This window comes from Lynx rufus, unplaced genomic scaffold (assembly GCF_022079265.1).
Source record: "Lynx rufus isolate CCGP_SWC_20201006 ecotype Redwood Valley unplaced genomic scaffold, mLynRuf1.p SCAF_4, whole genome shotgun sequence".
Classification (NCBI taxonomy): domain Eukaryota; kingdom Metazoa; phylum Chordata; class Mammalia; order Carnivora; family Felidae; genus Lynx; species Lynx rufus.
This window is the reverse complement of record NW_025814856.1, coordinates 17823595-17850930: the sequence shown is the minus strand read 5'-3', so window position 1 is coordinate 17850930 and position 27336 is coordinate 17823595. Positions and strand designations below refer to the sequence as shown.

General features: G+C 47.2%; 2 protein-coding genes across 7 annotated transcripts in view; both read left to right on the top strand.

Moving 5' to 3' along the window:
• The window catches only part of USP4 (ubiquitin specific peptidase 4), a 49159-nt gene extending 27428 nt beyond the window's left edge, over positions 1-21731 (top strand). For 2 of the 5 annotated variants that reach the window (XM_047097414.1, XM_047097413.1), the window contains 13 exons: positions 2306-2464; positions 3334-3558; positions 4294-4377; positions 5293-5387; positions 7906-8097; positions 9011-9099; positions 13921-14148; positions 15893-15963; positions 16226-16344; positions 16726-16875; positions 17911-18014; positions 20956-21044; positions 21405-21731. In XM_047097414.1, the coding sequence (XP_046953370.1) occupies positions 2306-2464; positions 3334-3558; positions 4294-4377; positions 5293-5387; positions 7906-8097; positions 9011-9099; positions 13921-14148; positions 15893-15963; positions 16226-16344; positions 16726-16875; positions 17911-18014; positions 20956-21044; positions 21405-21566 (1767 nt within the window). In that variant the 3' untranslated portion in view covers positions 21567-21731. Of the gene's footprint in view, positions 1-2305; positions 2465-3333; positions 3559-4293; positions 4378-5292; positions 5388-7199; positions 7297-7905; positions 8098-9010; positions 9168-10105; positions 10304-13920; positions 14149-15892; positions 15964-16225; positions 16345-16725; positions 16876-17910; positions 18015-18592; positions 18777-20955; positions 21045-21404 lie in introns of those variants that run through there. The other 3 variants (XR_006965357.1, XM_047097415.1, XM_047097416.1) reach the window with 3 other exon arrangements.
• A 532-nt stretch (positions 21732-22263) lies between these two features.
• Positions 22264-26150, top strand: CUNH3orf62 (chromosome unknown C3orf62 homolog). Of its 2 annotated transcripts, XM_047097419.1 has the most exons (4): positions 22264-22353; positions 23038-23458; positions 24370-24461; positions 25613-26150. In XM_047097419.1, the coding sequence occupies exons 2-4, from the start codon at positions 23043-23045 to the stop codon at positions 25876-25878; spliced, it is 774 nt and encodes a 257-aa protein (XP_046953375.1). In that variant the 5' UTR covers positions 22264-22353; positions 23038-23042; the 3' UTR covers positions 25879-26150. The 2 variants fall into 2 exon arrangements, with proteins under 2 accessions (XP_046953375.1, XP_046953374.1); XM_047097418.1 differs by having other exon boundaries at positions 22264-23458.
• The last annotated feature ends 1186 nt before the right edge of the window (positions 26151-27336 follow it).

Genomic DNA, 27336 nt, shown 5'->3' with positions numbered 1-27336 from the left:
GGCTATGGTATTGGGCAACACAGGTGGAGAGCATTGGTTCTCCAACTACAGGATTCATCGGAACCTCTGGAAAGGCTTGTTAAAATACAGAATACTGGGGTGCCTGAGTGACTCAGTTGGTTAAGTGTTAAGCGTCTGACTCTTGGTTTTGGCTCAGGTCATGAGCTCATGGCTTTGTTGGTTTGAGCCCCACGTTGGGCTCTGTGCTGGCAGTGTGGAGCCTGCGTGGGACTCTCTCTCTCTTTCTCTGCCCCTCCCCACCAGCCCCCTCCCCACTTGCACTGTCTCTCTCAAAATAAATAAATAAACTTAAGTAAATAAATAAAAATAAATAAAATATAGACCACTGGACCTATCCTGAGAGTTTCTCATTCTGTAGATCTGGGTTGGGCCCAAGAATGTGCATTTTTTTTTTTTTTTTAACTTTTAAAACTTAAAACTGATTTATTTAGTTTGTTCATTTCTTATATTTATTAGTGGTCTTGACATCAACAAAATTGGAATTATTATTAGGTTCTACCAGAAAAAATAATAAATGCAATAGAAACGAGTTGTATTTCTAGGAATTTGAATTTTGAACCAAGAGGACCAAGAAATAAACTTTCAGGGTTATTCATTTCCTTTGCTAGCACTGTCAGATGTTCAGGTACTTTAGTCTGTAATGAACATAATAAGGTATAATTATGTATACTCAAAGAGCATCTTTTGCTGAGCTCATGTCCAGTGAACCAAAAATTAAATTTCAGTGTTTAGTTATTCTTTGAGATTACAATAGTTCCAGGTTACCAAAAGGTAGTTTAAAAGTTCACTGGAAACACTTACGTTGTTTGCTAGAATAAATTACTATTGGCAGATTTTTGATGGAAGGAGTCTTGAATCTGATGTCCTCAGTTTTTTATTATTTTTGTTTTATTTATTTTTTTTAATTTTATTTTTTTTAATTTACATCCAAATTAGTTAGCATATAGTGCAGCAGTGATTTCAGGAGTAGATTCCTTAATGCCCCTTACCTATTTAGCCCATCCCCCCTCCCACAACCCCTCCAGTAACCCTCTGTTTGTTCTCCATATTTATGAGTCTCTTCTGTCCCCTCCCTGTTTTTATATTATTTTCGTTTCCTTTCCCTTATGTTCATCTGTTTTGTCTCTTAAAGTCCTCATATGAGTGAAGTCATATATTTATCTTTCTCTGACTAATTTCACTTAGCATAATGCCCTCCAGTTCCATCCACGTAGTTGCAAATGGCAAGGTTTCATTCTTTTTTATTGCCGAGTAATACTCCATTGTTTGTATGTGTGTATATAGATATATGTATATACATATATCTATATACCACGTCTTCTTTACCCATTCATCCATCGATGGACATTTGGACTCTTTCCATACTTTGGCTATTGTTGATCGTGCTGCTATGAACATTGGGATGTATGTGTCCCTTCGAAACAGCACCCCTGTATCCCTTGGATATCCCTTGCACCTAGTAGTGCAATTGCCGGGTTGTAAGGTAGTTCTATTTTTAATTTTTTGAGGAACCTCCATACTGTTTTCCAGAGTGGCTGTACCAGCTTTCATTCCTAAGGAATGTGCATTTCTGACAAGCTCCCAGGTGATGCTGGTGGTGCTAGTTGGGGACCACACTCTTGAAGATCATGGGTGTAAAGCGATACAAGGCAGACAGTTTATTTAAGGATAGGAGGGCTGTTAGGTACAGGAGGCTTCCTCTGACTGATACAGATATTTATAAAGTTCTCATGGAGACTCTGAACCAAAGAAGCAAGTAAGAGGGGGATTCGTGTCAGTATTTAGGAGGTGTGGCTGCTCAGGATGCCACTCTTCACTTTTCTTTTAGGATAGTGCCCAGGTGTCAAGTCTGCTGTTCTCCTGGCTTTTGATCTGAGCCCTCTCTCTCTGGTGAGAACTACTGGCCTCCTTTGGGCTCCTGATGAATTAATTGGGCCACTCAACCAGATGGTATTCTCCCTTACTGTCCCAGGTGACCCTGCAAAGTTTTTTTTTTTTTTTCAAGTTTATTTATTTTGAGAACAAAGAGGGTGGGGCACACATGCAAGTCAGGGAGGGGCAAAGAGAGAGGGAGAGAGAATCCCAAGCTGTCTCTGCACATCAGCATGGAGCTGGATGTGGGGCTTAGCCTCATGAACCAGGAGATCGGTGACCCAAGCCGAAGTTGGATGCTCAACCACCCGAGCCATCCAGGTGCCCCTGCAGAGTTATTTTTGATGGAATTTCCCATCTGACTTCACTGGTTTAAATCTTACACTTTCTGATGTGATTGCTTTTGTTGTAGACCCAAGTGGGACGTTTCGCCCCTCAGTTTTCTGGCTACCAGCAACAAGACTCTCAGGAGTTGTTAGCCTTTCTTCTAGATGGATTGCATGAAGATCTGAACCGTGTAAAGAAGAAGCCCTACCTGGAGCTGAAGGATGCCAATGGGCGGCCAGATGCGGTAGGATATTGAAGATTGAGGATTTTGAGCAGTAGTATTTCATAGAAGTTGCCTCCTTCTGAAAGTTGCAGGAAAATTCTTTTGGTCTTTGAGTATTGGTGCCAGGACCCTGGTTGCCTCTTGCTATTGATGATGTGGACACAGGTTGTGGTAGAGTAATGCGCTCCAGGTCAGGAAGAGACTACCCCTAGTTACTCCTAATTCTCTGGCTTGGGCTTCTTTAATTGAGAGTCAGTTTGTTAGTATAATTTCATTGCTGAACCAGAGACTAGGGCATTCTGTAAAGTGTCTGTAGTATGGGCCGTCATTAAAATACATACATGATCATTAAAATAGTTTGTTACTAACATTATTAGGGCACTGACTTTTTGCCTCGATTTTCTGATCTATGAAAAGGGAATTTAGTATTTAAGTTACCCTATCACGTTGGGATTCATTATACGAAAACTTTAAAGTAGCATTTATATCTTGAAGGAAAAACCATGAGTTAGCTGAACTGTAGTATGAATTAAAACCTCACTGAAGGGACTTTGGCTCATTGAAAACCTTATAGGAGGCAGTCCTTGCTCTGGTCAGGTCCATTTACCCACGGTGTTCTCAGGGCTGTCTATCTCCTATCAGAGGATACACAGATACTGGTGTGTCCATCGATCCTAAGTGAAGACTGTTAAATGTGGGATTGGGCATAAAGCTGGCATGTGGCTGTATGGTACACCAAGAGCAGTCCACACCCTGGCTGGCCTGGACCAAGTTCTTTGCTATAGAGACTGCCTCATGGTCCATCTCAGATTCTGCTGTAGATCATTCTGGATGATGGGATAAATGACTCAGGTGTGTTGAGAATGTCTTCTTTATCTTTCTCCTTCTAGGTGGTGGCAAAGGAAGCCTGGGAGAATCACAGGTTGAGGAATGACTCTGTGATTGTGGACACATTCCATGGCCTCTTCAAATCTACTTTGGTTTGCCCAGAATGTGCTAAGGTTTCTGTGACCTTTGACCCATTTTGCTATCTAACTCTCCCACTGCCCCTGAAGAAAGATAGAGTTATGGAGGTCTTCCTGGTTCCTGCTGACCCTTGCTGCAGACCTACTCAGGTGAGAGAATCTGCACCCTCACAGCGCCCCTCACCGTGGGACCCAGAGCAGGGCTTCTCCTACCGACTGCTTCTGAATCCCTGTGGCACTTGCCTGAGTGTGTCCCCCCAGCCTCCATCAGACCTCTGTAATCCTGTATCATTCAGAGAAGATTGTGAAGGTGCTCTGGGCTTCTCTGTCACTTTTCCCCCATGCTTCATTCATGCAGCTAAGGTAGTACGAATGATCTGCTAAGTGGTCCTTGTATCAGAACGGTGGGAAGCAGCAGCAGGGTCTTCTTGGCCAGTCAGCCAAGAGAGCCTGGCTAGAACAGAAGGCTGTGTGTGAATGGAGTGACGAGCGGGTCTTAGCGTCCCACCCCGCTGATGGCTCACTGAGTGACTATACTGCTTAGTCTCCTGGCTCTGGTTTCTTCACCTCTTAAAGATGACGAGACATGGCAGTCTGTATAGTTTTTAACAATTCCTTAAAGGAAGCAAACTTTAGGAATGAAACAAAGTAGTATTTAGGAGGGAAAGAGATGGGTGGGCCCCTGGGCTGCCTCCTGAATAGAGAGGCAAGTGCTGAGGCAGAAGACTTGCCTGTTGGCTCTTCTGATGACTCATGTGGGCCCTAACCTCATGTACACTGTTTCTGGGAGGTCATCTCAGGTGACCTGTGTTGCCTGCTTCTCCCAGCTCATCTCCCACCCTTTGCTGAGCGCCTTTGTCACCCCTCCCATCTATCTTTTTGCAGTACCGCGTGGTTGTGCCGCTGATGGGGGCTGTGTCTGACCTGTGCGAGGCTCTCTCCAGGCTGTCTGGCATTGCTGCAGAAAACGTAAGGCAGGGTGGTCGGTGGCACTCACTACTTCATAGTCCTTTGGAGTGTATTTTCAAACTTGTAGCCATTTTTAGGGGGTAGTTTTTATTGGCCAGCACAAATGTGATTATATCTGGATGCCTCTGGCCTCCTGTCCCTCGCTCACTGTGCACACTGTGGCTGAGACTCCCTTCAGCCACGGGAACACTGTCCTTCCTCCAGTGAGGTCACACTAGCCACGGTCAGAGGGCCAGGAGTAGGGCTCTGCTCTCAGCTTTGCTGCCCTTGCCTACATGACCTCTTCTGTAGTATGAGAAGCTGCAATTTCTTTCCTACACTAAACTCCGTGAGTCTGGAGTGACTTTGTGATGTTCTTGATAGAAATCTTTATTTAGAAGCAGCTGCCCATTCTGGGCTTTCTGCCGAGCCTGGCCCTGTGTGGTGGTGGGGAAAGTGAAAATCCCCTCCCCATCCTCCTGTATGCTCCAAGTACCTTTGTCCCAGCCCTGGTCACTGCTCTTGCTCAGCCCCACTTCCCTCGTAGCCCTGCTGGTTTTAGGCAGTTGCATAGTTGGGGTTTGGTATGTTCAGCTATGTGCTGAGGATGGTTTGGAGACTTCTGGCCCTGGCAGACACCCCAGAGACGTCTGGATGACCACCAGTCTCTGATCAACACTCACTCCCCACCATTCCTGCCACTTGAGGTCAAATCCCATCGTAACCCTCAGGACAAATGTTAACCAGCAGGTTTTCTGCTGGTGGCAGTCATGCTGTTCTTCTCCCTTGGGCATTGGCCCCTAAACTCTGGTGCTGGTTGAGTGATGGTCTCTCTGGAGGTAACACTCCAGCAGCACATTGTTTTCATTTGCTTCTGGGGTTTTATGTAGAGGCCCTTATCCATCCTGTAATCTTTCTGTTACTGTTGATTCTTAGATGGTGGTCACAGATGTATATAATCACCGGTTCCACAAAATTTTCCAAATGGATGAAGGTTTAAACCACATCATGCCTCGGGATGACATTTTTGTGTGAGTACTCAGTGGTTTCTGCTGCAGGCTCAAAGGAAACTTTCTAGAGGCTTTGCCTTGTAGGTCTCTCCAAAGCAGAAGATCTGGTAGTCCGTGCTCATGTGGATTTGCCCTGACTCCTTGTGCCAGGGGATGGGGGTTCAGGGAATTCTGACAGCCATCAATGCTAAGCACTTCATGGCACTTCAGAGCTAGATATTCCAGATAACTCTCTTTAGCATGGACATAGTCTCTTGTCACCAGTTGCTACCTATTAAGAGGGCCTATTTAGTAGTCCTGTAGATGGTCCTGATGTCAGAAATGCCTTTCTCAAGAAGAGTCACAGCTGTACAAGGGGCCGCAGGAAGATGAGGGAAGGGATGTGATGTAGGCCGTGGTTCCTTGGGCAGGCGCGATCTCAGAGTGACAGGAGGGTTGACAGAAACAACGTTTTTCTGCTCTGACATTCTGTAAGCTCTGAGACTATTTTCTCATCCATGTGGGGACGGTACAATGCCAGCTCCAGTGATCTCTTTAGCCCCTCCCAGGTCCCCTTACTTGAAGGCTGCTCCCTGTAATTTTGTGTGTGTCCCTCTCCCGGGTGGGGTGGAGTAGAATATGAGCTTGTCTGCACTCCCTGACAGTCACTTACTTGCTCAGGGAAGCTTGAATGTGGACCACACCCGTGCTGTTTCTTCCTCATTCCCTCTTGCTTGGAAACTTGCCTCTGCTGAGAAAGGTTTTCAGGATTTGTTTTGGTTTTTGTTTTGGTTGAGGATTGCAGTACACGAAGGAATCATTTCCTTCCCTTTAAGTTTTTGGGCCTGTGACTTCCAGATCACTCTAAAAGAAGTAGTTCTTGACCACACCCAAGATCCTAGTTCTGTTCACTTGCACAGGCTGCCTCCCCACTCAGCCATCTTTGCTTACTTGACAAAGTCAGCTCAGCGTCAGGCTAAGGCTGTCCATTTCTGACCCCAAGTCCTTAACAGCAAACATCTCCCCTCAATTCTGGAAACTAGTGTTTGTACACACCCAAGCTCAGAGGAACTGGGGCGTTGCCCTGTGGGAAGCTTAGCAAACCACCACCAACAAAGAAATTTGCAGAGGGCTTGAGTGCCAACCATCAGGAAGCAGATTGTTTTAAAGATTAATTGGTAATTATGAAAACACGCTGGTGGCACTAATATTACTTGAGTGTGTGGCGCACTCTGCCGCTGAGTCCTTGAATTCTCACCGCCACACTAGAAGGTAGTCTTGTTCACTGAGTAAGCAGACTCAGAAGGGAGCACTTGGCCCCCTTATAGTGGCCAGAAGGTGACAGTGACAGACCTGGGCCAGCCTCACTCCAAGACCTCATTCTTTTTCTTTTTTTTTTTTTTTTTTAATGTTTTTATTTATTTTTGAAACAGACAGAGACAGAGGATGAGCAGGGGAGGGGCAGAGAGAGAGGGAGACACAGAATCTGAAACAGGCTCCAGGCTCTGAGCTGTCAGCAAAGAGCCCGACACGGGGCTCGAACTCACAGACTGTGAGATCATGACCTGAGCTGAAGTCAGACACCCAACTGACTGAGCCACCCAGGCACCCCCAAGACCTCATTCTTGACACTAATGCTGGACCACAGGGCCCTTACCTAGAGCACACCTTAGCCATTTTTGTGAGTTTTTCTTAGAACTCCTCTTGCACATATGTCATTTAGGACTATTTGCCAGGTATCTGGGGAGGGTTGTGTGTGTGTGTGTGTGTGTGTGTGTGTGTGTGTGTGTGTGTGTATGTTTGTGTTTATAGTTTTCAAAAATTGAATCAGTAAGTTTGTGTCTCCCCCTATAGGAAGAGGGAAAGACTACAGTCGGTTGCCAGCAATTTTGGTAACATCTGTTCCAGGATAAAACATCTATAAATCTCCTCAATCCCATGTATTCACTAAGTAAGACACATTTTTCAAAATCATTGATTTATAATTAGCATTTTCTTTGGTTATCTCTAATTTTTAAAAAATTAAATATGGTTCTTTTACTTCAATGTTTTTGAACAAAGATAGCAAACAATTAGTTTTATAAATTTGCTTCCTCATTTGAAAGAAAGCATCTTTGCGTAATATTCTAGGTATACATTCTTGTACAATATTTGATTTTATAACACTTCAAAAGTTGAGCTCCTTGGTGACAGAAGATGAACTTGGTGGCCAGGCCTCCCCCTTCCTGCGCCTTTATGTCTGCAGTGATGGTCCCGATGACAGCTGTCATCTGTGTTGAGTCCCATTCAAAGGACCACAGAGTTGAGGCCATGGTTGGGGGAAGGAGAATCACATTATCCCCGAGTCCCGGGTTGCATAGATTCACATTTTGCTGATAGTGATCCTTGGGATTCCTGACCCAGCTTCCAGAATCTTCTTGGAAATGGCTTATCCACCTTTTATGCTAAAGTATGATTTGTCCCAGTAACCACAGTCCTGGCCACCATGTAGCTGCAGCTCAGATCTCCGTTGCTCATGATGGCCTGCTGCTGAAGGTGCCCTCTTGTGTGATTGACACAGGTACGAGGTCTGCAGCACCTCCGCTGATGGCTCTGAGTGTGTCACACTTCCAGTCTACTTCAGGGAAAGGAAGTCCAGGCCGTCGAGCACTTCTTCCGGGGCAGTGCTGTATGGACAGCCACTGCTGGTTTCTGTTCCCAAGCACAAGCTAACCCTTGAGTCTTTGTACCAGGCTGTTTGTGAGCGTATCAGGTTGGTGACAGAAATGCATTTTGCTTGTTATTTAAAATCAAGACGGGCCTGGTCATAGTGATGACTCCCCATGCAGTGTCCCTGTGCTGGTCCCACGTGCTTAATCCTGTGAAAATGCAGTTGGGCCTGCCCCCAAAGGGCCAGGACAGGTGCTGTTGGGAAGGGGCACCTGGCACATCTTTTTTTTTTTTTTTAAGGGGTCTTACATTGTTTTTTGGGTTGTTGTTTCTTTTTTTTTTTTTACAGCTTATTTATTTTTGAGAGAGAGCGCACGCGTGCATACACACAAGTGGGGGAGGGGCGGAGAGAGAGAGACAGAATCGGAAGCAGGCTCCAGGTTCTGAGCTATTAGCACAGAGCCCAACGTGGGCTTGCACTCATGAACCTTGAGATCATGACCTGAGCTGAAGTCAGGCACTCAACCCACTGAGCCACCCAGGTGCCCCCCATCTGGCACATCTTAAGCATCATGATACTGTCACCTAAGCCTTCTCTGGGGTTTCTAGAATCATGTCTGTCACATTTGTCAGTCACTGGGTGCAGGCAGTGTAGTGTTTTGAGGGCAGTTTGTGTCAGAATACAATTTCTGAAGTAGCTTCACGATCATTCTGAAGCTGGTAATTAATGTTCCTGGGAAATATTTTTCTAATGGTGATGCCATGTGACATTCATAGAAGATTTGAAACAAGCATTCATGGAAGACTCGGAGTCTTCGGCAACTTGGTACTTAGACATCTTATCTTTTGGGTTCCCCTCAATATCTAAAGTGTTGACAATCACACGCTTTATTTACCTGAATTGCTTTGTGAATAGCTGGGAGTATATCAGTTGTGAACTACTTCTAGCTGAATAGTGGAGAAAAACAGGTAAATGTTATAGCTAACACATCGTTCTTTTTTTCCTTTTTTTCAAGCCGCTATATAAAACAGCCTTTGCCTGATGAGTCTGGCAGCTCGCCCTTGGAGCCGGGGGCCTGCAATGGCTCCAGGGGCAGCTGTGAAGGTGAGCGCTCGCCACGCTGTGGGGCTGTGACTGACCAAATCCCTCCTGACCTCCCTCTTCTTCCAAAGGTGTTGTACACACGGGAGAGGGAGGCTTTAAGGCTGGCTTTAAGGCTCTGGCTAGAGAGCAGATCTGGGAGCCCCGATGCACCACTCCGTGCTGCCAGCGCATGTTGTCCAATTTCAGCGCCTCATGGAATCTTCTTAGACATGTAGGCTGTGTTTCACCTCAGGCAGAGTGAGACTGACAGGACTCGGTGACTTGCCCAGGATCATGAGGTGTGTTGGGATTGCAGTGGGTGCTTATCCAGCACTTGACTGCCTCCATGACTTGGCTTCTGTCTGCAGAGCTATTAGGTTGGCTCTTGCCCACCACTCTGATGTGGCACTGCCTCTGGGGAGGACAGGAGTCCTGTCCAGCCAATCAGAGGGCAGAGAGTTTCTCTTGAGTGTTTCTTTTTTTTTTTTTTTTTTTAGTTTTTTTTTTTTTTAACATTTATTTATTTTTGGGACAGAGAGAGACAGAGCATGAACAGGGGAGGGGCAGAGAGAGAGGGAGACAGAATCGGAAACAGGCTCCAGGCTCTGAGCCATCAGCCCAGAGCCTGACGCAGGGCTCGAACTCATGGACCGCGAGATCGTGACCTGAGCTGAAGTCGGATGCTTAACCGACTGCGCCACCCAGGCGCCCCTCTCTTGAGTGTTTCTTTCTGCCCAGGAAGCTACAGGTAATAGCTGACTCTAGAGAGCTCCGTCTGTGGCAGCAAAGAGAGCCACAGTCTACAAAGCAGTAGGATAAGGCTCATTGCAGGAAACCCAGAGCCCTTGCCATTCTCTCATGTCCAAGTGCTCACAAGCTTATCCCTGACTGAGGAGCTGTGTCTGAACTGCATTGTGGTGGTTACCCTTTTGGGGGCCCAGGCGACTTAGTGGGTTTATCACTATATAACCGCAAATGTTTTCCAAATTAGTGCCATAAATTTTCAATTGCAAATCCAAATGCCCAGATTTCTCCAAGATGTGCACAGTCTTCAAAAGTGAGACTTGATGTTAAAAATAATGCTCACAAGGCTCTGTCCTCACCAGATACTGCACATTGTGAGTATTTTAGGTTTACTGTTTATTCTAGTCATACTCTTTTTTTTTTTTGCCATTTTTTTTTATTAACTTAATTTTTAAATTTACATCCAAATTAGTTAGCATACAGTGCAACAATGATTTCAGGAGTAGATTCCTTAATTCCCCTTTCTCATTTAGCTCATCCCCCCTCCCACAACCCCTCCAGTAACCCTCTGTTTGTTCTCCATATTTAAGAGAATATGAACCCCTCCCTGTTTTTATTTTTGTTTCCCTTCCCTTATGTTCATCTGTTTTGTCTCTTAAAGTCCTCATATGAGTGAAGTCATATGATTTTTGTCTTTCTGTGACTAATTTCACTTAGCATAATACCCTCCAGTTCCATCCACGTAGTTGCAAATGGCAAGATTTCATTCTTTTTGATTGCCGAGTAATACTCCGTTGTATATACATACCACATCTTCTTTATCCATTCATCCATCGATGGACATTTGGACTCTTTCCATACTTTGGCTGTTGTTGATAGTGCTGCTATAAACATGGGGGTGCATGTGTCCCTTCGAAACAGCATACCTGTATCCCTTGGATAAATACCTAGTAGTGCAATTGCTGGGTCGTAGAGTAGTTCTAGTTTTAATTTTTTGAGGAACCTCCATACTGTTTTCCAGAGTAGCTGCACCGGTTTGCATTCCCACCAGCAGTGCAAAAGAGATCCTCTTTCTCTGCATCCTCGCCAACATCTGTTGTTGCCTGAGTTGTTAATGTTAGCCATTCTGACAGGTGTGAGGTGGTATCTCATTGTGGTTTTGATTTGTATTTCCCTGATGATGAGTGATGTTGAGTATTATATTCTGATTTTTGCCCAGAATATCATGTTCTTCCACTAGGGATGAACAAGAGGGTGTTTTGTGTCCAGGTCCCACAAGCAGAGATGTCAGGGTGGTCATGACAGTCTCGAGCAGACCCTGGGAGACCCACAGGTTTTTGGTGCTCTGGCAGTTAAAGCACTGTGATTTCTAGCTCAAAGTGTGGGGGGACAAGTCACCTCCTTCCTCTGAACCTTGGTTCACGCATCTGCAGAATGGGATGATGACGTCTGCTTCACAGATTTGAGGTTACAGGTTTTTTGGTGTTTTTTTGTTTGTTTGTTTTTTGTTTTTTTTTTGAAGAGTGGGGATTGGCAGAGGGAGAGAGAGAATTTCAAGCAGGCTCCATGCCCAGCATAGAGCCTGATGTGGGGCTTCATTTCACAACTGTGAGATCATGACCTGAGCCAAATCAGGAGTTGGACACTTAACCAGCTGAGCCATCCAGGTGCCCCAAGGTTACATTTTATTAGGTAATGTGGGTTAAAGTACCTGGCACATAATAGATGCACGATTAATAATAACACCATGTCAGTATTTGCTGTTGTTATATTTAGCCTAGCTTTTTAGATATTGCATTTGTCAGTCTCCTGTTCAGGGAGAATTGCTGCCTTCTTTTGACTCCTTTAACTGAGTCTTGGCAAATAGACTTCAAACCCTATTCAATGTTGTGAAATACTTCTAATGTTTTTACTGCCATGGCTTCTTGTCAGGCCTATGGTGGCTGTCTCCTGATCTTGTCTACCTGATCTTGGGTAGTTGCTTTCAGTGGACTCTGTTTTCTATTCTCATCCTGTTATATACACTCACTGTATTTAATTCTGACTGCATTAGCATAAGTTTCCTGAGATTTTCCAAGGAGCTGATAGCCAGTGGTACAACCAGGGATGGAGTTCTTATAGTTTTAGGGCTCTGTTTGTTTACTGAGTGGGGCGGATGCAGGCTTTTCTGTGTCCCTGTCAGACAGGTAGCAGGTAGGGCAGGGTCTCACCTGTTGGTCTGGGAGCGGGGCAGGTTCACCTAGGTGTAAAAGGGGCAGTGCCAGTGCCTCAGGAGCCAAGTGGGCTGATTGGAAAAGGAAAGTCCATGAGGGCTGGGCTTGTGGTCATGTGCCAGCTGGCTGTTTCGGAAGGGTGCCAGTTGGGGTGCGTGGCCCGCCCTCATCCATGGCTATGTTGTTCTTGTGGCCTGAGAGGAAACTGCTGCGTTGTCCTGGGCCTGACTTGTCTTTCCTTATGAACACTCCCACGGCAGACTGTCTAAGAAAAAGAGGATTTTTATGTACAACATCCTGTTTTCCTCAGAGTGTCCATGTCTACTATTTCCCCAGTATGTAAACTTCATATTTTATGTTATGTTATTTTCTTTTTTTTTTTTTAATTTTTATTTATTTTTGACAGAAAGAGAGACAGAGCATGAGCGGGGGAGGGGCAGAGAGAGAGGGAGACACAGAATCCGAAACAGGCTCCAGGCTCCAAGCTGTCAGCACAGAACCTGACGCAGGGCTTGAACTCACGAACTGTGAGATCATGACCTGAGCCGAAGTCGGATGCTCAGCCGACTGAGCCACCCAGGCGCCCCGTTATTTTCTTATTTTTAATGTTTATTTATTTTTGAGAGAGAGAGAGAGAGAGAGACAGAGCGTAAGTGGGGGATGGACAGAATGAGAGGGAGGCACAGAATCTGAAACAGGCTCCAGGCTCTGAGCTGTCAGCACAGAGCCCGATGCGGGGCTCGAACTCACGGACCGCGAGATTGTGACCTGAGCCGAAGTCAGACGCCCGACCGACCGAGCCACCCAGGCGCCCCTACAATGAATATGTTTATGGATCTTTTTATTGCAGTCCCATATACCAGTTCTCTGAAAATGCCTGGGAAATTTACTCATCAGCGTATGTCTGTAGAATGCCTATTAAAACTCTTGAGAGGCACCTGGCTGGCTCAGTAAAGAGCATGCAACTCTTGATCTTGGAGTCTGAGTTCAAGCCCCACATTAGGTGTAAAGATTACTAAAAAAAAAAAAAAAACTTAAAAAAAATTATTGAAGCTCAGCAATCTCCGATGAATAAAGAGAAAAAAAAAAAAAAGTGGGCAGGATCCTGTCTGCTGTGTTCACTGGGACCCACCAGCATGGCACCTGTACCTGAGAGACATTCAATCTCTGACTACTTGTTGAAGGGACAGTCAGCCTGTTTCTTGTAGAGGAACTGAAGACTTTTGCTTAATATTTGTGATCATAATATTTTTTAATTGACTTTTATTTTGAGAGAGTGTGTGTGTGTGTGTGAGTGGGGGAGAGGTAGAGAAAGAGGGGGACAGAGGATCCAAAGCGGGCTCTTTGCTGACAGCAAACAGCCTGATGTGGGGCTCAAACTCACAAACTGAAATCATGACCTGAGCCAAAGTTGGGCGCTTAACCAACTGAGCCACCCAGGTGCCCCTTAATTGTCTTTTAAATTGTGTTTCTCAACCAAACTGTCTTCTTGGCTTCTCATTTTTTCCCTTTTCTCTCTGTGGGTCAAGTGATGAAGTTGAAAGAGTCAGAGGATGTGGGTCGAAACCCAGTAAAGTACTCAAGTGTTGAGGGGCCCAAATTTAGGACAGGTGGGCTTGCTGACCACATTGTGTACCTTTGGGAGTGTCAACTGAGTCTTCCTAGGCCTGTGCTTCCTCATCACAGATTAGCAGTGCCCACTTTGCCTGTCTTAACCAGCTTGTGAGGGTCACACAGGAATTTTGGTACCTTGTGAAGGGCTAGGTGTAGTTTCACACAAACAGGACAAAATCTGGAAGGAAGCACTGTAGTTAAACATGAAGTAAAATTTTCAACATCAAAATGGTGGCAATTTATACACACATTGGTTTTCATTGTATGCCAGGAGAAGATGAAGAAGAAATGGAGCATCAGGACGAAGGCAGAGAGCAACTTTCAGACACAGAAGGCAGTGGGGAGGACGAGCTGGGAAATGACTGCGGGGAGACCACCCAAAAGAAGGTCAAAGGCCAGTCCTGCCCGAAAAGGCTTTTTACCTTCAGCCTCGTGAACTCCTACGGAACAGCTGATATAAATTCCCTTGCAACTGATGGAAAACTACTTAAACTCAATTGTAAGCACTTTCTTTGACTTTCCAAACTGCGCATTTGGGGGCTTAGGATCCATTTGAAAATCCCGTTTGCACTCAGCACTCACTGCACTGGGCTTTTGCCATCTTCCTGTAGCTCCAGGAACAGATGTTTGTGTGGTCCTTGGCTTAAAGTTCCTTAGTTTCAGAGACCTCACCCCTCCTGCCCTGGCCGTCTTGTCAGGCTTTTCTCTTTGGCCCTTGATGACTTTGGATGGAAGTGAGCTCTCCCTTCACTGCCACCACCCTCAGGACCTTCACTCTGGGTTGCTAACACTTCTCGTACCTCTGGCAGCATTTTGTCAGAGCCATGTCACTTAATGAGGCTGGCTAGATGCTGATTTCTTTTGTTCCATAAGACTACTCATGAAGGGGCGCCTGGGTGGCGCAGTCGGTTAAGCGTCCGACTTCAGCCAGGTCACGATCTTGCGGTCTGTGAGTTCGAGCCCCGCATCAGGCTCTGGGCTGATGGCTCAGAGCCTGGAGCCTGTTTCCGATTCTGTGTCTCCTTCTCTCTCTGCCCCTCCCCCGTTCATGCTCTGTCTCTCTCTGTCCCAAAAATAAATAAACGTTAAAAAAAAAAAAAAAAAAAAATTTAAAAAAAAGACTACTCATGAAATGTGACCCATGGTCATGGGTTGTGTAGGCTGTTTGTTAGCTGGAGCCTGTAATGGGGGCTGATGTGCAGACAGAAGAGGCACCTACACGGGATGTACGGAGAGCACAAGAGGACGGTGAAGACCCCTGCCTAGAAGCATCTCCGTGTCTCCTTCATTGGCAAAGAAATGAGCACACTGTCCTTTCGCTCTTTCTTTTTTGTTACATTTCTTTAAAAAATTGGTTTCAAGAACAGCTTTACCAATGTGTTTCTGGGTCTCTGTGTCTATCTCTCTCTCTGTGTCCCTGCAGCTCCTTCCTCTCTGTGTGGCCGCCTCCTCTTGTACAAGGCCTTGCATATTCTAGCCAGCTTCTTGAATTCTAGTCTTTGACTCTCCCCTTCAATCTTTCTGTCTCCTTCCCCCTCTCTCGCAAGCTGTGGCCTGGAAAGTGCGGGCAGTGAGCTGGGCAGTGTAGGGATCATCTTTTTCCTTTTTTTTAAATTTTTTTTCTAATGTTTATTTATTTTTGAGAGAGAGAGAAAGAGAGAGCGAGCAACCAGAGGAGGGGCAGAGACAGGGAGACACAGAATCCGAAGCAGGCTCCAGGCTCTGAGCTGTCAGCAAAGGGCCCAACGTGGGGCTCGAACTCGCGAACCGTGAGATCATGACCTGAGCCGAAGTCGGACGCTTAACCAGCTGAGCCACCCAGGGGCCCCTAGGCATCACCTTTTTTGTTTTTCTCCCCTTGGGGATAGCACGCTTGCTCCGCCTAATATCCCTCATTTCAAAACCACTTTATTATTTTGTCAGGTTTTCTCATGGGTTAAGGTGGGAGGGTAAATCTGGTTGCTGTAACTTCATCTTGATCTATGTTCTTTCAGTATCCTTATATAGTTAGAGCCTTTGGAACTTACTGTGACATTGAGGAAATCTTTGCCAAAGGTTTTGGGGGTCCCGGGGTTCAGAGTAGGCTGGCTCAAGGCAAAGCATTGCTCTTGGCAGTGGCTGGTGATAGGTGAGCAGGTGTTGATGATAAAGCCTGAGTGTTTTCTTGTCACTCCTGTCACCTGAAGAGCCTCTCCTGTTGCTGGCTATTCAGTTATAAGTGACACGTTGGTCCTCCTCCACAGCTCGATCCACACTGGCCATCGATTGGGACAGTGAGACCCGGAGCCTTTATTATGATGAGCAAGAATCTGAGGTAGGTGACTGGGGACTCCTGGTCAGTGGTACATGCTGGCTTTTGCTCTGGCTGTGTATTCAGGTCACTCACCCCAGTTCCCCAGCAATTTGACAAATTCTACTTCGGATGGAGAATGGAAAGCACTTAAAGATTTTGTCATTATATGTTCAGAGGCTCCAGAAAGTGCATTATATTCCAGGGATGGGAGCTTGGGAGGTTGTGGCTTAATGGGGTTAGGACTCCTATTTCCCAACAGAAGTCCGCACTTTGTCCCCCACAGGCCTATGAGAAGCACGTGAGCATGTTGCAGCCTCAGAAGAAGAAGAAGACCGCGGTGGCGCTGAGAGACTGCATCGAGCTCTTCACCACCATGGAGACCCTTGGGGAGCATGACCCCTGGTACGTGGCACCCCAGTCTGGGCAGGGACACCCGTGCACCCTGGACTGAGATCTGCTGGGGCCATCTGTACACAAAAACCCTTTTGGGAGGAGATGTGTCACTTATCACATGGCTGTGACGTGGCTGTCCCTATATCACAGTCTTTCTGTGCAAATTGTGTTTTCCAGACTGAGAAAGCCATCTTCCTATTTAGGAAGGTGGCTTAGACACACACACACACACACACACACACACACACACACACACGCTGCACTGAAGCAGCCCGTGCTGAGTGCAAGAAAAGACATTAGGGGATTGTGGCTGTGCCTCCATGCTTGGGTGCCCAGGTGGCCCTGGCTCCCTGGCCCCCCGCTAAGTGGAGATTTCTCTTTTCTCTGCAGGTACTGTCCCAACTGTAAGAAGCATCAACAGGCCACAAAGAAGTTTGACCTGTGGTCCTTGCCGAAGATCCTGGTGGTCCACCTCAAACGTTTCTCCTACAATAGATACTGGAGGGATAAGCTCGACACCGTTGTGGAATTCCCCGTCAGGTGGGTCCTGAGTGTTCTTAGGAAAATTAAAAAGTAGGCGAGAAACCTAGGCACTGATTGGCTAAGGGTTTTGCCACCAAAGACTTTTCTGCATTAGGATGTTTGCTTGGGTCTGGGCCCTTAGACTTTGGCTCACCCCCTCTCCCCATCCTCCCGCATTTGGGGTAAAGATTCTCCAACAGAAGCGCTTCCCAGGTTCAGGATGATGCTGATCATTGCTGCCACCTGACTGAACTGGTCATCCCATCCGTCATTGGTCCCAGGGAGCCTGGGCTAAGCTGGACAGCACAAATGCAGGGCCGAGTCTCGTTAACAGGGCTACAAAGTAACTGGAGCATAGTCTGCTGAGGAGAATTGGGCTGCAGGTGGGGACGCAGAGCCTCCTGTCCTGTCCTGTCCCTGGGTAGAGAGTGGGACTGGCTGTCTACTAGTGTCCTCAGGTCCCAGGATGCAGAGCATAACTGACGCAGGAAAATAAGTCAACCAAATAAGAGTTTGTCCGCAAAATGCAGATTTTAGAGTGTTTCCCGGGTAGTGGGACTAGAGGTAGATAGACAATGAAGTATAGACGTGTCAGTGGGAGAACCTAGGTGGTAGCTACATGAGTATTTGTTGTAAAGTTCGTTCAACTTTTCTTTATGTTTGAAATTTTCAATATAAAATATTGGGGGGAAAAGTTTTCTGGGACCTGTTTTGGCATTTAGCTTAAATTTTTATGGCACCAGCTAGAATTTGGATACTGACAGCCATTTCTACATAGTTGCTGCAGCCCTCCCGTCTGTGCATAGAGCCCTTCCTCGCCTGGTCTGGGGCCAGAGTTAGCCAGGCAACTTCTCTCCAGCCTGAACATCTTGGTGCTCAGAACAAGACCCTGGGTCCCCTGCCGCTGTGGCCTGTTCCCTTCCTTCCTTCTGCAGTTAGTTTTTGAGTGCTTTCCTATGTTCTAGCCTGTTGCATAAAAGGGATTGCTGGGTTACTCTGACTTCTTTCTCTGAGTTTAATGTATTAAAGGCCATTTTTGTGTTTTGTGCTCAGAGCTCTGAACATGTCCGAGTTTGTGTGTGACCTGTCAGCAAGGCCTTATGTGTACGACCTCATTGCCGTATCTAATCATTATGGAGCCATGGGGGTTGGCCACTGTAAGTACTGGCATCTGCTTCCTCCGAGATGTTGAAATGCCCTCAGCCAGTCTCTCACCAGCCTCTTCCTGTGTGCCACGCACTGCCCTAAGTACTTTATTTACACAGCACCTCACGCCTCCAGTGTCAGGGTTTCAGGTTTGGTCCAAACTGCTGCTTCTCCATTCTGTCTTTTTTTTTTCTTTTTCTTTTTTTGTCTTTGTATTCTTGAATCCGATAATCCCACCTCTGGGAATCTATCCTGAGGAAAGTACTTGACATTGGGAAAAAGCTTTATGCACAAAGATATTCACCTGTTTATAACAGTGAAAAATTCGTATCAGGATTGCTGACCCACAGTTGGCACTACTGTCCACACACTTGATGGAAGAGTGTACAGCCGTTGCAAAATAAAATTAATGATCACGGGGAAATGCCTGTGACGTGTTCAGCCTGCGTCATTGCAGGAACTAGTGCCACAGTTACGTTAAAGCAAAACAAGGAAACCTTCCCTTTGCTCTACTTTATTTTCCAAAATGTCTGGAATGTGTAGGTTTACTTTTATAATGAAAAGACTTATATTTTGTTGTTTGTGGAAGGGTGTTAGTGATGTTGAAGTCAAGAGCTGGGTTTCCTCCTGTTTCTGCTGCATCTGCACCATGCCAACTGCCACTACACCCAACGTTAGGACCCTAGAGATGACACCATGGGAGATATCAGTTCCTTTTATATTCACAGCAGATTACAGAACTGCCCTAAGCCCCAGTCTTCTCCCCTGTACGGGTAAGCTTTTTCTGTTGGTCCAACAGTCTGCTTTCCTGCCCCTCCGTTTTTACTGTATAACCTCATGGCTGGGACGGCTGCTCAGTGTCCAGCCCTCATGTCTACATTCCAGGCCATCAGAAGAAGAGGAAAAGGGGCACAACCTTCCCCTTTAAGCCAGCTTCCCAGAAATCTCCCTTAACTCCTCTACGTACATCTCATTGGCTATAACTGGGCACATGGCTACATCTAGCTGTAGGAGAGGCTGGGAAATAAAAACTGCGCCTGTTTGAAAATTGGGGTTGACTGGAATGGCTATCGGTGACCTCTGATCACATCATACCCTGCAACACTTCCTGCAACTTTTTTCCTCCCCAAAATAATTTTGGTATCTGTGTTCATAAATGTCAAATGAATTTACTTTAAAAAAATGATACTTTTAAGTGCTATTTTAGTATATAAACATACCACTTGAGCAACTTTCTTAGGCTCCGTATCCTTCAGTGTTCTCATCCATAAGCTCAGGCTGGTGGTGTGTGAACCCACATTGGGTCCACAGTTGGAACTCCAGGATCGAGAACCACCATTGTTGCTGTTATGCCAAGCATGGACAGTGGGAACAGGCCCTCGGCACCTTTTCCTTATGTTCTTCGCCGCCGCTTTGTGCAGGCACTCTGATAAGGAATAGCTAAACGGCTGGCCCAAAGTCACGCGGCAGTTGGAGACTAGTAACCAGTCCTCCGTTAGAGTCTGTCATTTCATAGAGTCTGGGAATTGGTCATTGCTGCTGGGATTGCTGTTGTAAACACATCCTGCTGGGGAATAGTATAAAAATAAGACAGGAAGTGTTGGCTGTGGTAAATGCTTAGATCACCGTGAGGCATTGTTATCCAGCCACCAACTTGGACTCAGATTGATCTTTCTCTGAAACTGTGAGTCATCTTGTCCACATCCCAGCTCTGCAAACCCAGTGTCCCTCACTGGGATTACCCCAGAGGCTCTAAGAGGCTGGAAGAGGCAGTAGTAGCCATCTCCCTGAACCAAGTGGGGGAGAGCGATTTTTGCTTAAATATTAAAAGTATCAGCTTCTTTTATGGGTCCCTTGGCTATGGTTTAACAGCCATCCTGAAGATTAATACTAGGTTTCTCTATTTTTTTGGATTAGTTTCCCCAAATTACAGGTTTAAAAAAAAAATTTTTTTTTTTTTTTACATTTATTTATTTTTGAGAGACAAAGCATGAGGCGGAGAGGGGCAAAGAGAGAGGGAGACACAGAATCTAAAGCAGGCTCTAGGCTGTGAGCTGTCAGCAAAGGGCCCGACATGGGACTCAAACTCGTGAACCATGAGATCATGACCTGAGCCGAAGTCAGATGCTTAACTGACTGAGCCACCCAGGCACCCCTATTATTATTTTTTTTAATAAAAAATTGCTTAATGTTTTAATTTTGAGAGAGAGTACAAGTAGTGTGGGGAGGGGGCGGGGTGGAGGAGAGACAGACAGACAGACAGACAGACAGAAGCAGGCTCCAGGCTCTGAGCTGTCCACACTCAGCCTGATGCGGGGCTTGAACCCATCATGACCTGAGCCGAAGTCAGAAGCTTAACCAACTGAGCCACCCAGATACCCTCCAAAATTACAGTTTAAAGCCTTGGTCCCTGATGACTCCGTTTTTACCCTTTCAGAGCCTTTTTGAGAAAGAATAGATTTCAAAAAAAGTAGTTGACTTTTGGTTGTTACCTATAAATTTAATTTCAGGGTCTTTGTTTTGTTTTATTCATTTTTTTAAAATACAATTTATTGTCAAGTTAGCTAACATACAGAGTATACAGTGTGCTCTCGGTTTCGGGGATAGATTCCCATGATTCATCACTTACATACAACACCCAGTGCTCATCCCAACAAGTGCCCTCCTTGATGCCCATCACCCATTTTCCCTCCCTACCCCCCCCCCCCACACACACACCCCATCAACCCTCAGTTTGTTGTTTATATTTAAGAGTCTCTTACGGTTTGCCTCTCTCTGTTTGTAACTTATTTTTTCCTTCCCTTCCCCCATGGTCTTCTGTTAAGTTTCTTAAATTCCACATATGAGTGAGAACATTGTTTCATTTTTTTAGAGTTTTATTGTTCAGTGCAATAAACTAGCCAGATTAGTTCTCTGGTGATTGCTAGAGGTATTTTCTTGTTGACTTGGCAGACACCGCATATGCGAAGAACAAACTGAACGGGAAATGGTATTATTTTGATGATAGCAATGTGTCCCTGGCCTCCGAGGATCAGATAGTGGTGAGTAGGCTCTAATACTTGGTTCCTCATCTTACCTTTATGGGTGGAGTCTCCTGGGCTGGTTGGTTATTTGGTCATCCTGATGTGACAGTGGGAGCTGGGTGTGGTGGAGAAAGAAGTGACTGCCATTCCTTCTGGGACGCTTCCTAAATGAGAAGCTGGACTCTCATCTGGGTTTTATCATAGGGCACTGGCCTTTCCCCACTCTGGGCACAGTCACCTTCATGGTTGCCTCTGTGCATGGATGCATAGGGCACAATGGCAGATGCCTGAGAGTGGGTTTTGAACAGTGAGAGAAAAGCTGGGGAGAATGGGTGGTAATTCCAACCAGTGAATGAACTTTTCCCTCTTGTGTTTTAGACAAAAGCAGCTTACGTGCTATTTTACCAACGTCGAGATGATGAATTTTATAAGACACCTTCACTCATCAGTTTTTCTGGATCCTCTGAGGGAGGGACGAGCCCAAGCAGCTCACAGCAGGGCATGGGGGACGATGAGGCTTGCAGCATGGACACCAACTGATGCTGTCTCCGTGACTCTGCCACCCCACAGCACCAGTGTAATCCCCCAGGAGAACAGCTTTGACACTCTGGAGACTTCTAGTCTAAAAACCAGATGAGGAAATTCCCTTTTATGAGCAGAAGAAAAAAAAAAAAAGACCCTGTTTGCTCAGAAGGGTTATGTCAAGAGGCTGAATTATTTTTCTTTTTATGCAGGTGGTGAGAAATTTCTTGTAAGACCTGTGGAGCTGCAAAGTAGGGGGTGGGGGGTGCACAGTGGAGTAAGTCCTGTGAATTCCAAAGAATGGAGAGGAACAGTAATGGAGTATGGTGGCCGTGAAGACAGACATGCAGGAGGCTGCCCTGAGCTCCTGGATTTCTTATTCTGGTGCTGATTACTGGTCACCCCAGCAGTCTGCCCGCAGTAAACCAAGCCTCAAGTTCACTTGATATTGTCCCCTTCTCCCTTGCTGTGCACTGAGATGGGTTTGTAATTCCCTCAAAATTAGCCACTGAAGCCCGTTTCTGTGTCCCTTTGAGCCATCTTGGAATTTCCATCTTTCTTCCCCCTAATGAAATGAAAAGAATTGGTGTTGGGGTCTCCTGCCCTGCAATCTCGTGTGGAACCTAGCAGTTCTGTTATGTCCCTCACCATCCTTGATGAATTGAGACCGTTGGATACGGTGTGGAGCTTTTATTAGATCTCACTTAAAAGAAGTCGGCTCACAAAACTGCTGGGTACGGTGGCCCATCCGGTTTCTCTCCATGTCAGCTGGAGAACAGGAACCTTTCCCTTCTTGCCAACTTTGGTAAGAAATGAGATCGCCCCTGCAACGGCTTCTGGGCGGTCCTCCCCCCCCCCCCGCCCCCCTCCACGCCCCGCCCCCCAACCCCAGGCCATCCCGCCCGCAGTCCTTATTGGGCTCGCTGGGTGGGGGAGGGAGGCGGGGATCCCGCTAGCTCGCTTCCCCTCTGGGCCCCATGGGTTTAAAGAACTAGGTGGTCGTCCCGGCATTCTTGTCTGACCTTTAACCTTGGAGCGGGAGCGCCGTTCTCGTGCACGCGCGGCGACCGTTGGTGGGGGTGGCGGTGTGGCGGCGTTGCTGGGTGAGGACGTGGCTGCGGACGTTCGCCCAAGGGCCGGCTGCGGGCTGCTGGCGAGGGCCGAGGGGGCCGCGGAGATGACTGGGCGGGCGGCAGGGGCGGGCGGGCCGGGAGCCGGGGGGGGGGGGGGGGGGGGCGGGTCCGGGCGTCCCTGGGGCTCCCGGCAGATTGCAGGTTCCTCCCGAGAATCAAGGGCCACACCCGCCGCACGGGAGGAAGGGCCCCCCACACCTGGAGCGTGGGTTACTGTGGCCTCTGCCCTGTGGCGTGGATCAAGCTCCAGGAGATGCGCCTTTCAGGGGTGGTTTGCAACTTCATCTGTAACGTTATACTCATGATGCTCTGTGCATTTACAATGTATTACATAATAAAGACGTGGTCGCTTTTAGGGGAAATGTCTGAAAAACTGAGAAGATGCAGAAAGGAGCTGACTGCAGCCATTGACCGAGCCTTTGAAGGTGTCAGTCATTCCCAGGAGTGCTCAGACCAGCAGAGGCTGGAGCAGGATACCGCGCCGCCGCTCTCCTTCCCCCTCCCTGTGCACCGGCTCCTCTGCAGGAGGCACCCGCTGGCAGCCTGCTCCTCCTCCCCTGCTCCTTTTGCTCCAGTCCCTTGTGCTTCTGAGACAGAGAGCCCTGCCTTTGCTCCAAACCACGCCCCAATGAATGCAAAGCCACATGCTTTATGCGCGAAAAGAAAACCTCTGACCAGTAAGGAAAACGTATTGATGCATTCCTCCATTTGGGCACCCGAAAGACAGTTTTGGAGAGCTGCGGGAGATGGGGAGAACTGGAGAAAAGACAGCCTAAGGTGATTCCAGTTTGCCAGTGTAAAAAGTTACAGTTAGGGGGATCGCATTTCTGAAAATGTCTAAAGTCCCTAAATCGAATTTGTAGCACTGCCTTTGCCTCCCCTCTAGGACCATCAGACTAGTCCTAGAAACTGCCTTGCAGGTCCCACAGGGATAGTGAATGTTAGAGAACCTGATTTCTAAAATGCTTTATTTTTTATGCTGCAGAAACAATGTCCATACTAGGGACAGGCTGAATGGATACTTCCTGCCTTCGTCCTTGTTTTTGCTCCCTTCACCCACACCCCACCCCACCCCACCGGTTTTTTAGGCCATCACTGGGTTAAGATGTCCCCTAGACCTTTTTTTCTGCCTGGTAGTTTTAAAGTTTATTTATTTAAGTAATCTCTACACCCAACGTGGGGTTTGAACTCACCACCCTGAGACCAAGAGTCACATGCTCTTCTGACTGAGCCAGTCGGGCACCCTTCTCCCTGGTAGGTTTAAACTGCCTGGTTTTAGGCACCTTGCTTTGGAGAAAGGATGACCATATGGGATGAAACTTCAGGGTCCTGCCATCTTGGCTTCCATGGAGGCAGAGAAAGAAGAAGCCATTTAGTTGATTCAATTCTACAAATGTTATATGGGCATTCATACTCATTAATGCACTATCTGTGATGCCTGTGAGTCATTAGGATGTTGTTATTAGTCAACTTCACTGATTTAGCAGTTTCCAGTTGTCCTGTATACACAGCACAGGAGCTGATTTAAAGTTGCCAGTGTATTTTTGTTTTTAAGATTATCTAACACTGAGTTCCCCACGATATTTTCTTGAAAGAGGCTCTAATCCTCCACCTTTTCTTCTTCTTCTTCTTCTTCTTCTTCTTCTTCTTCTTCTTCTTCTTCTTTTTTTTCTACCTGGGGGTTGCAGGAAAGATATGGAGAAAGATTTGAAGGTTGACTCAAACATGCCACTCAGCAGTTCTAGCCAAGAGGTCACAAAGGATCTGCTTGATATGATCGGTGAGTACAGAGGGCAGGTCTGTCCTCTCCTCAGGATAGGTCCTCCTTGCAGGCTCCTGAGTCAGCAGGTGTCTTTAAAACAAAACAAAACAAAACAAAACAAAACAAAACAAAACAAAGCAAAAAACCACTGTCTTAGTTCTCATTCATCTACATGGTAGATTTGTTTTGCCAGGGCAGGCTCTATGCATAGAGCCCTCATGGAGCCGATAGCCTGATGGGTCATTTCATAAATGTCTGGTTACAGTGAAACCCTGGACATAAGGGACAGTGGCTCCCCAGGACTTGGTGGTTGAGCTTAGATCTGGAGACAAGGACATAGGCAAAGATGGGTCAGGGTGGAGTGGGTAGATAAGATTAGAAGGAAAGATCTCCAAAGCTCCCCTGTAATTCCAGTACCCAAAGAAAGCTACTGTTAACATAGTGCTATACATCCGGTCAGAGGTTTTTTTTCTACACACACATCTGTACATTGTGTGAACTGTGCATGACCTAATTTATTTATTTTGGTATGTTCTATTTCTAAATGACTGACACTGCACAGTGGACCAACAGCCCCTAATTAAGGCATGCATAGCCTTGGGGGCTGCCTGAAGCTCTTGTCTCTGGAAGGGTCTCCAGGTTGTAGGGATGAAAGGGAGGCCCGGTGGGAGGATACTCACTTTAGGCCACAGAGCAAGACCCCTGCCAGCCCACTATGTGAGAGGACAGAGTCTCCTCCAGTAGTCCCAGGAGGGGAGCTGAAGTCACCTGCCTCGGCTCACCATCTTTCACACCCTTGCCAGCCCCGGGAAGCATTTGGATTCCCCAAAGACTCGCATTTTTTTCACACTATGTCTGGTCATGCCTGCAGGTCAGGGAGTTCCCTGAGATCCAAGACAAGCCTGTGCATCTCTGTGTCCTCCCACTTACACCTTCCTTGGGGACTGGCAGGTAGTTGGGCTTAATAAAAGTGGAGCTGGGAGGGAGGGCATCGAGACCATCTAAAAATTAGGCACCTACTGTAGCAGCCTGCCCACCTCAGGGCGGGAATGCCAGGCTTGGCACAGTCCCTGAAGAGTGAGTGCCCATTTGTGGCTTTTAACTTGTGCCTGAAATGGCTTTGGGAGCCTCTCACTGGAATTGTAATGCTGGATGTTCTTATTTTTAAGACCATGCAAGCATCCGAGCTATTGAAGAACTGGCTGGGAAGCTAGAATTTGAAAATGCGCTGAGCCGTGTGTGTGGCCGCTGCGGAGGCTCGCCCTTCAGGGAGGAGGCCTGGGCTCTGCTCTCCGATGAGAGCCCTCAGAAGGCCTCAGATGCGGAGCCTGGCAGCCTCAAGCAGGCTTTTGATGATCACAGTATCGTCGAGACTGTGCTGGACTTGGAAGAGGACTACAATTTGATGGCCTCTTTTAAATACCAAATTGAGTAAGGACGGCTTTGGTTCTTTCCAGCAGGAGGCTGTCTCTCAGGCAGTGATCAGTGTCACTGTGGGCCACTGTGGGCTGGCAGAATCTGGGTTACCACACCCTCTTTAACTTCTAGTTGTGTCCCTTTTTGATCTGAAAGCCCTTTTTTTTTTTTTCTGTTGCTTTGAAATGTTTCTTACTGTTGACTTGTTTTTCACTTTTCTTGACATCTCAAATGTGTCTTTGATTGACGTTGAATACATCCGGTACCCAAGGCGGGTATGGGTTGTGGGCCTCTGCTGTGTCTCCTGGTATTATTTTCCCATGGGCCCCTGAATAAGTAAGTACTGGGGCCACAACCAGGGTGAGCTTTGAGCATCCCCTGGGACCAGCCCTCAGGCCAGCACAGCCTACACAGACTTGTGGCCCCAGGCCCTCTGCCACCCTTGCACACTTTCTACACAGGGCTGCCTGTTCTCTGCATGGGTTCCATGCTCTCCTTTTGTCTAGACCAACCTCTCATCAGTGCCCCCCAGCCCTGCCCCTGTTCAGCTTGAAGGCCTCTACAAGGACCTCATGGTTATGTTGGAGAGGCTGGTCCCCTCCCAACAGGACATTCCCATGAGGCCTCCCCACCACACTCTGCACATCAGACCCCTGGGCCCTCAGCCAAGGGCAATGGGATGAAAAGGTAAGCATAGGTCCTGCCCATGGGCCAATGCCCCACCTTCATGCATCCCACTCCAGGCTTGGAGACCCTGGAGGCCACAGAGAATCTCTGTAGCAATGGCCCTGCTAGGGCAAGATGGGCAGGGAGTGAAGGAGGAGCCAGCCCACTGCTCCCCTGAGGTCAGCATAGCAGCAAAAGCCTAACAGGGCTGGCACTAGCCACACTCCTGGAAAGAAAGGACAAGGACATCATCAGAAATTATTTTGGCAGATGTCTTAAAATCATGATGTTCTTTTGGGACACATAAACTATTGGGCAAGATTTGATGCCCAGAAACTGAGTCTCAGGGAAGTGCCTGCCTTCTGGGCTCATATGGGGAGGATGGGGATGAGGAGGCTGGCACAGGGGCTGTTGTAAGACCCAAAGCCCAAACAACCCAGAGAACCGGGAAGGAAGGCCCGTGGCCAAGGGCCCCCCTCTGACAGGCCATCTTTTAGGCTAGAGACCTCAGCATAGGGCAGGCTGCAGAGCTGGTGACACAGGTCTGGTGATTCCTGCGAGCTCTCAGGTGGAGACTGCATGCCCACCCCTTAGCGGAGCAAATGGCACTACTAGCCTCTGGCCACTTCATGAGATGGGCCTCCCCTGCCAAGGCAGCCACCACCACTGCCCCGCGGGGGGCAGAGGGCAGGACAAGGTTAACCAGAGGACATTCAGTCCCTGTAGGGAATGGCACCCTCAATAAGCACTCACCGCTTGTGGAGTTAGGGACCAGTTTCTTCTCCCTTAGCCAAAAGGACGGGAGCAAATG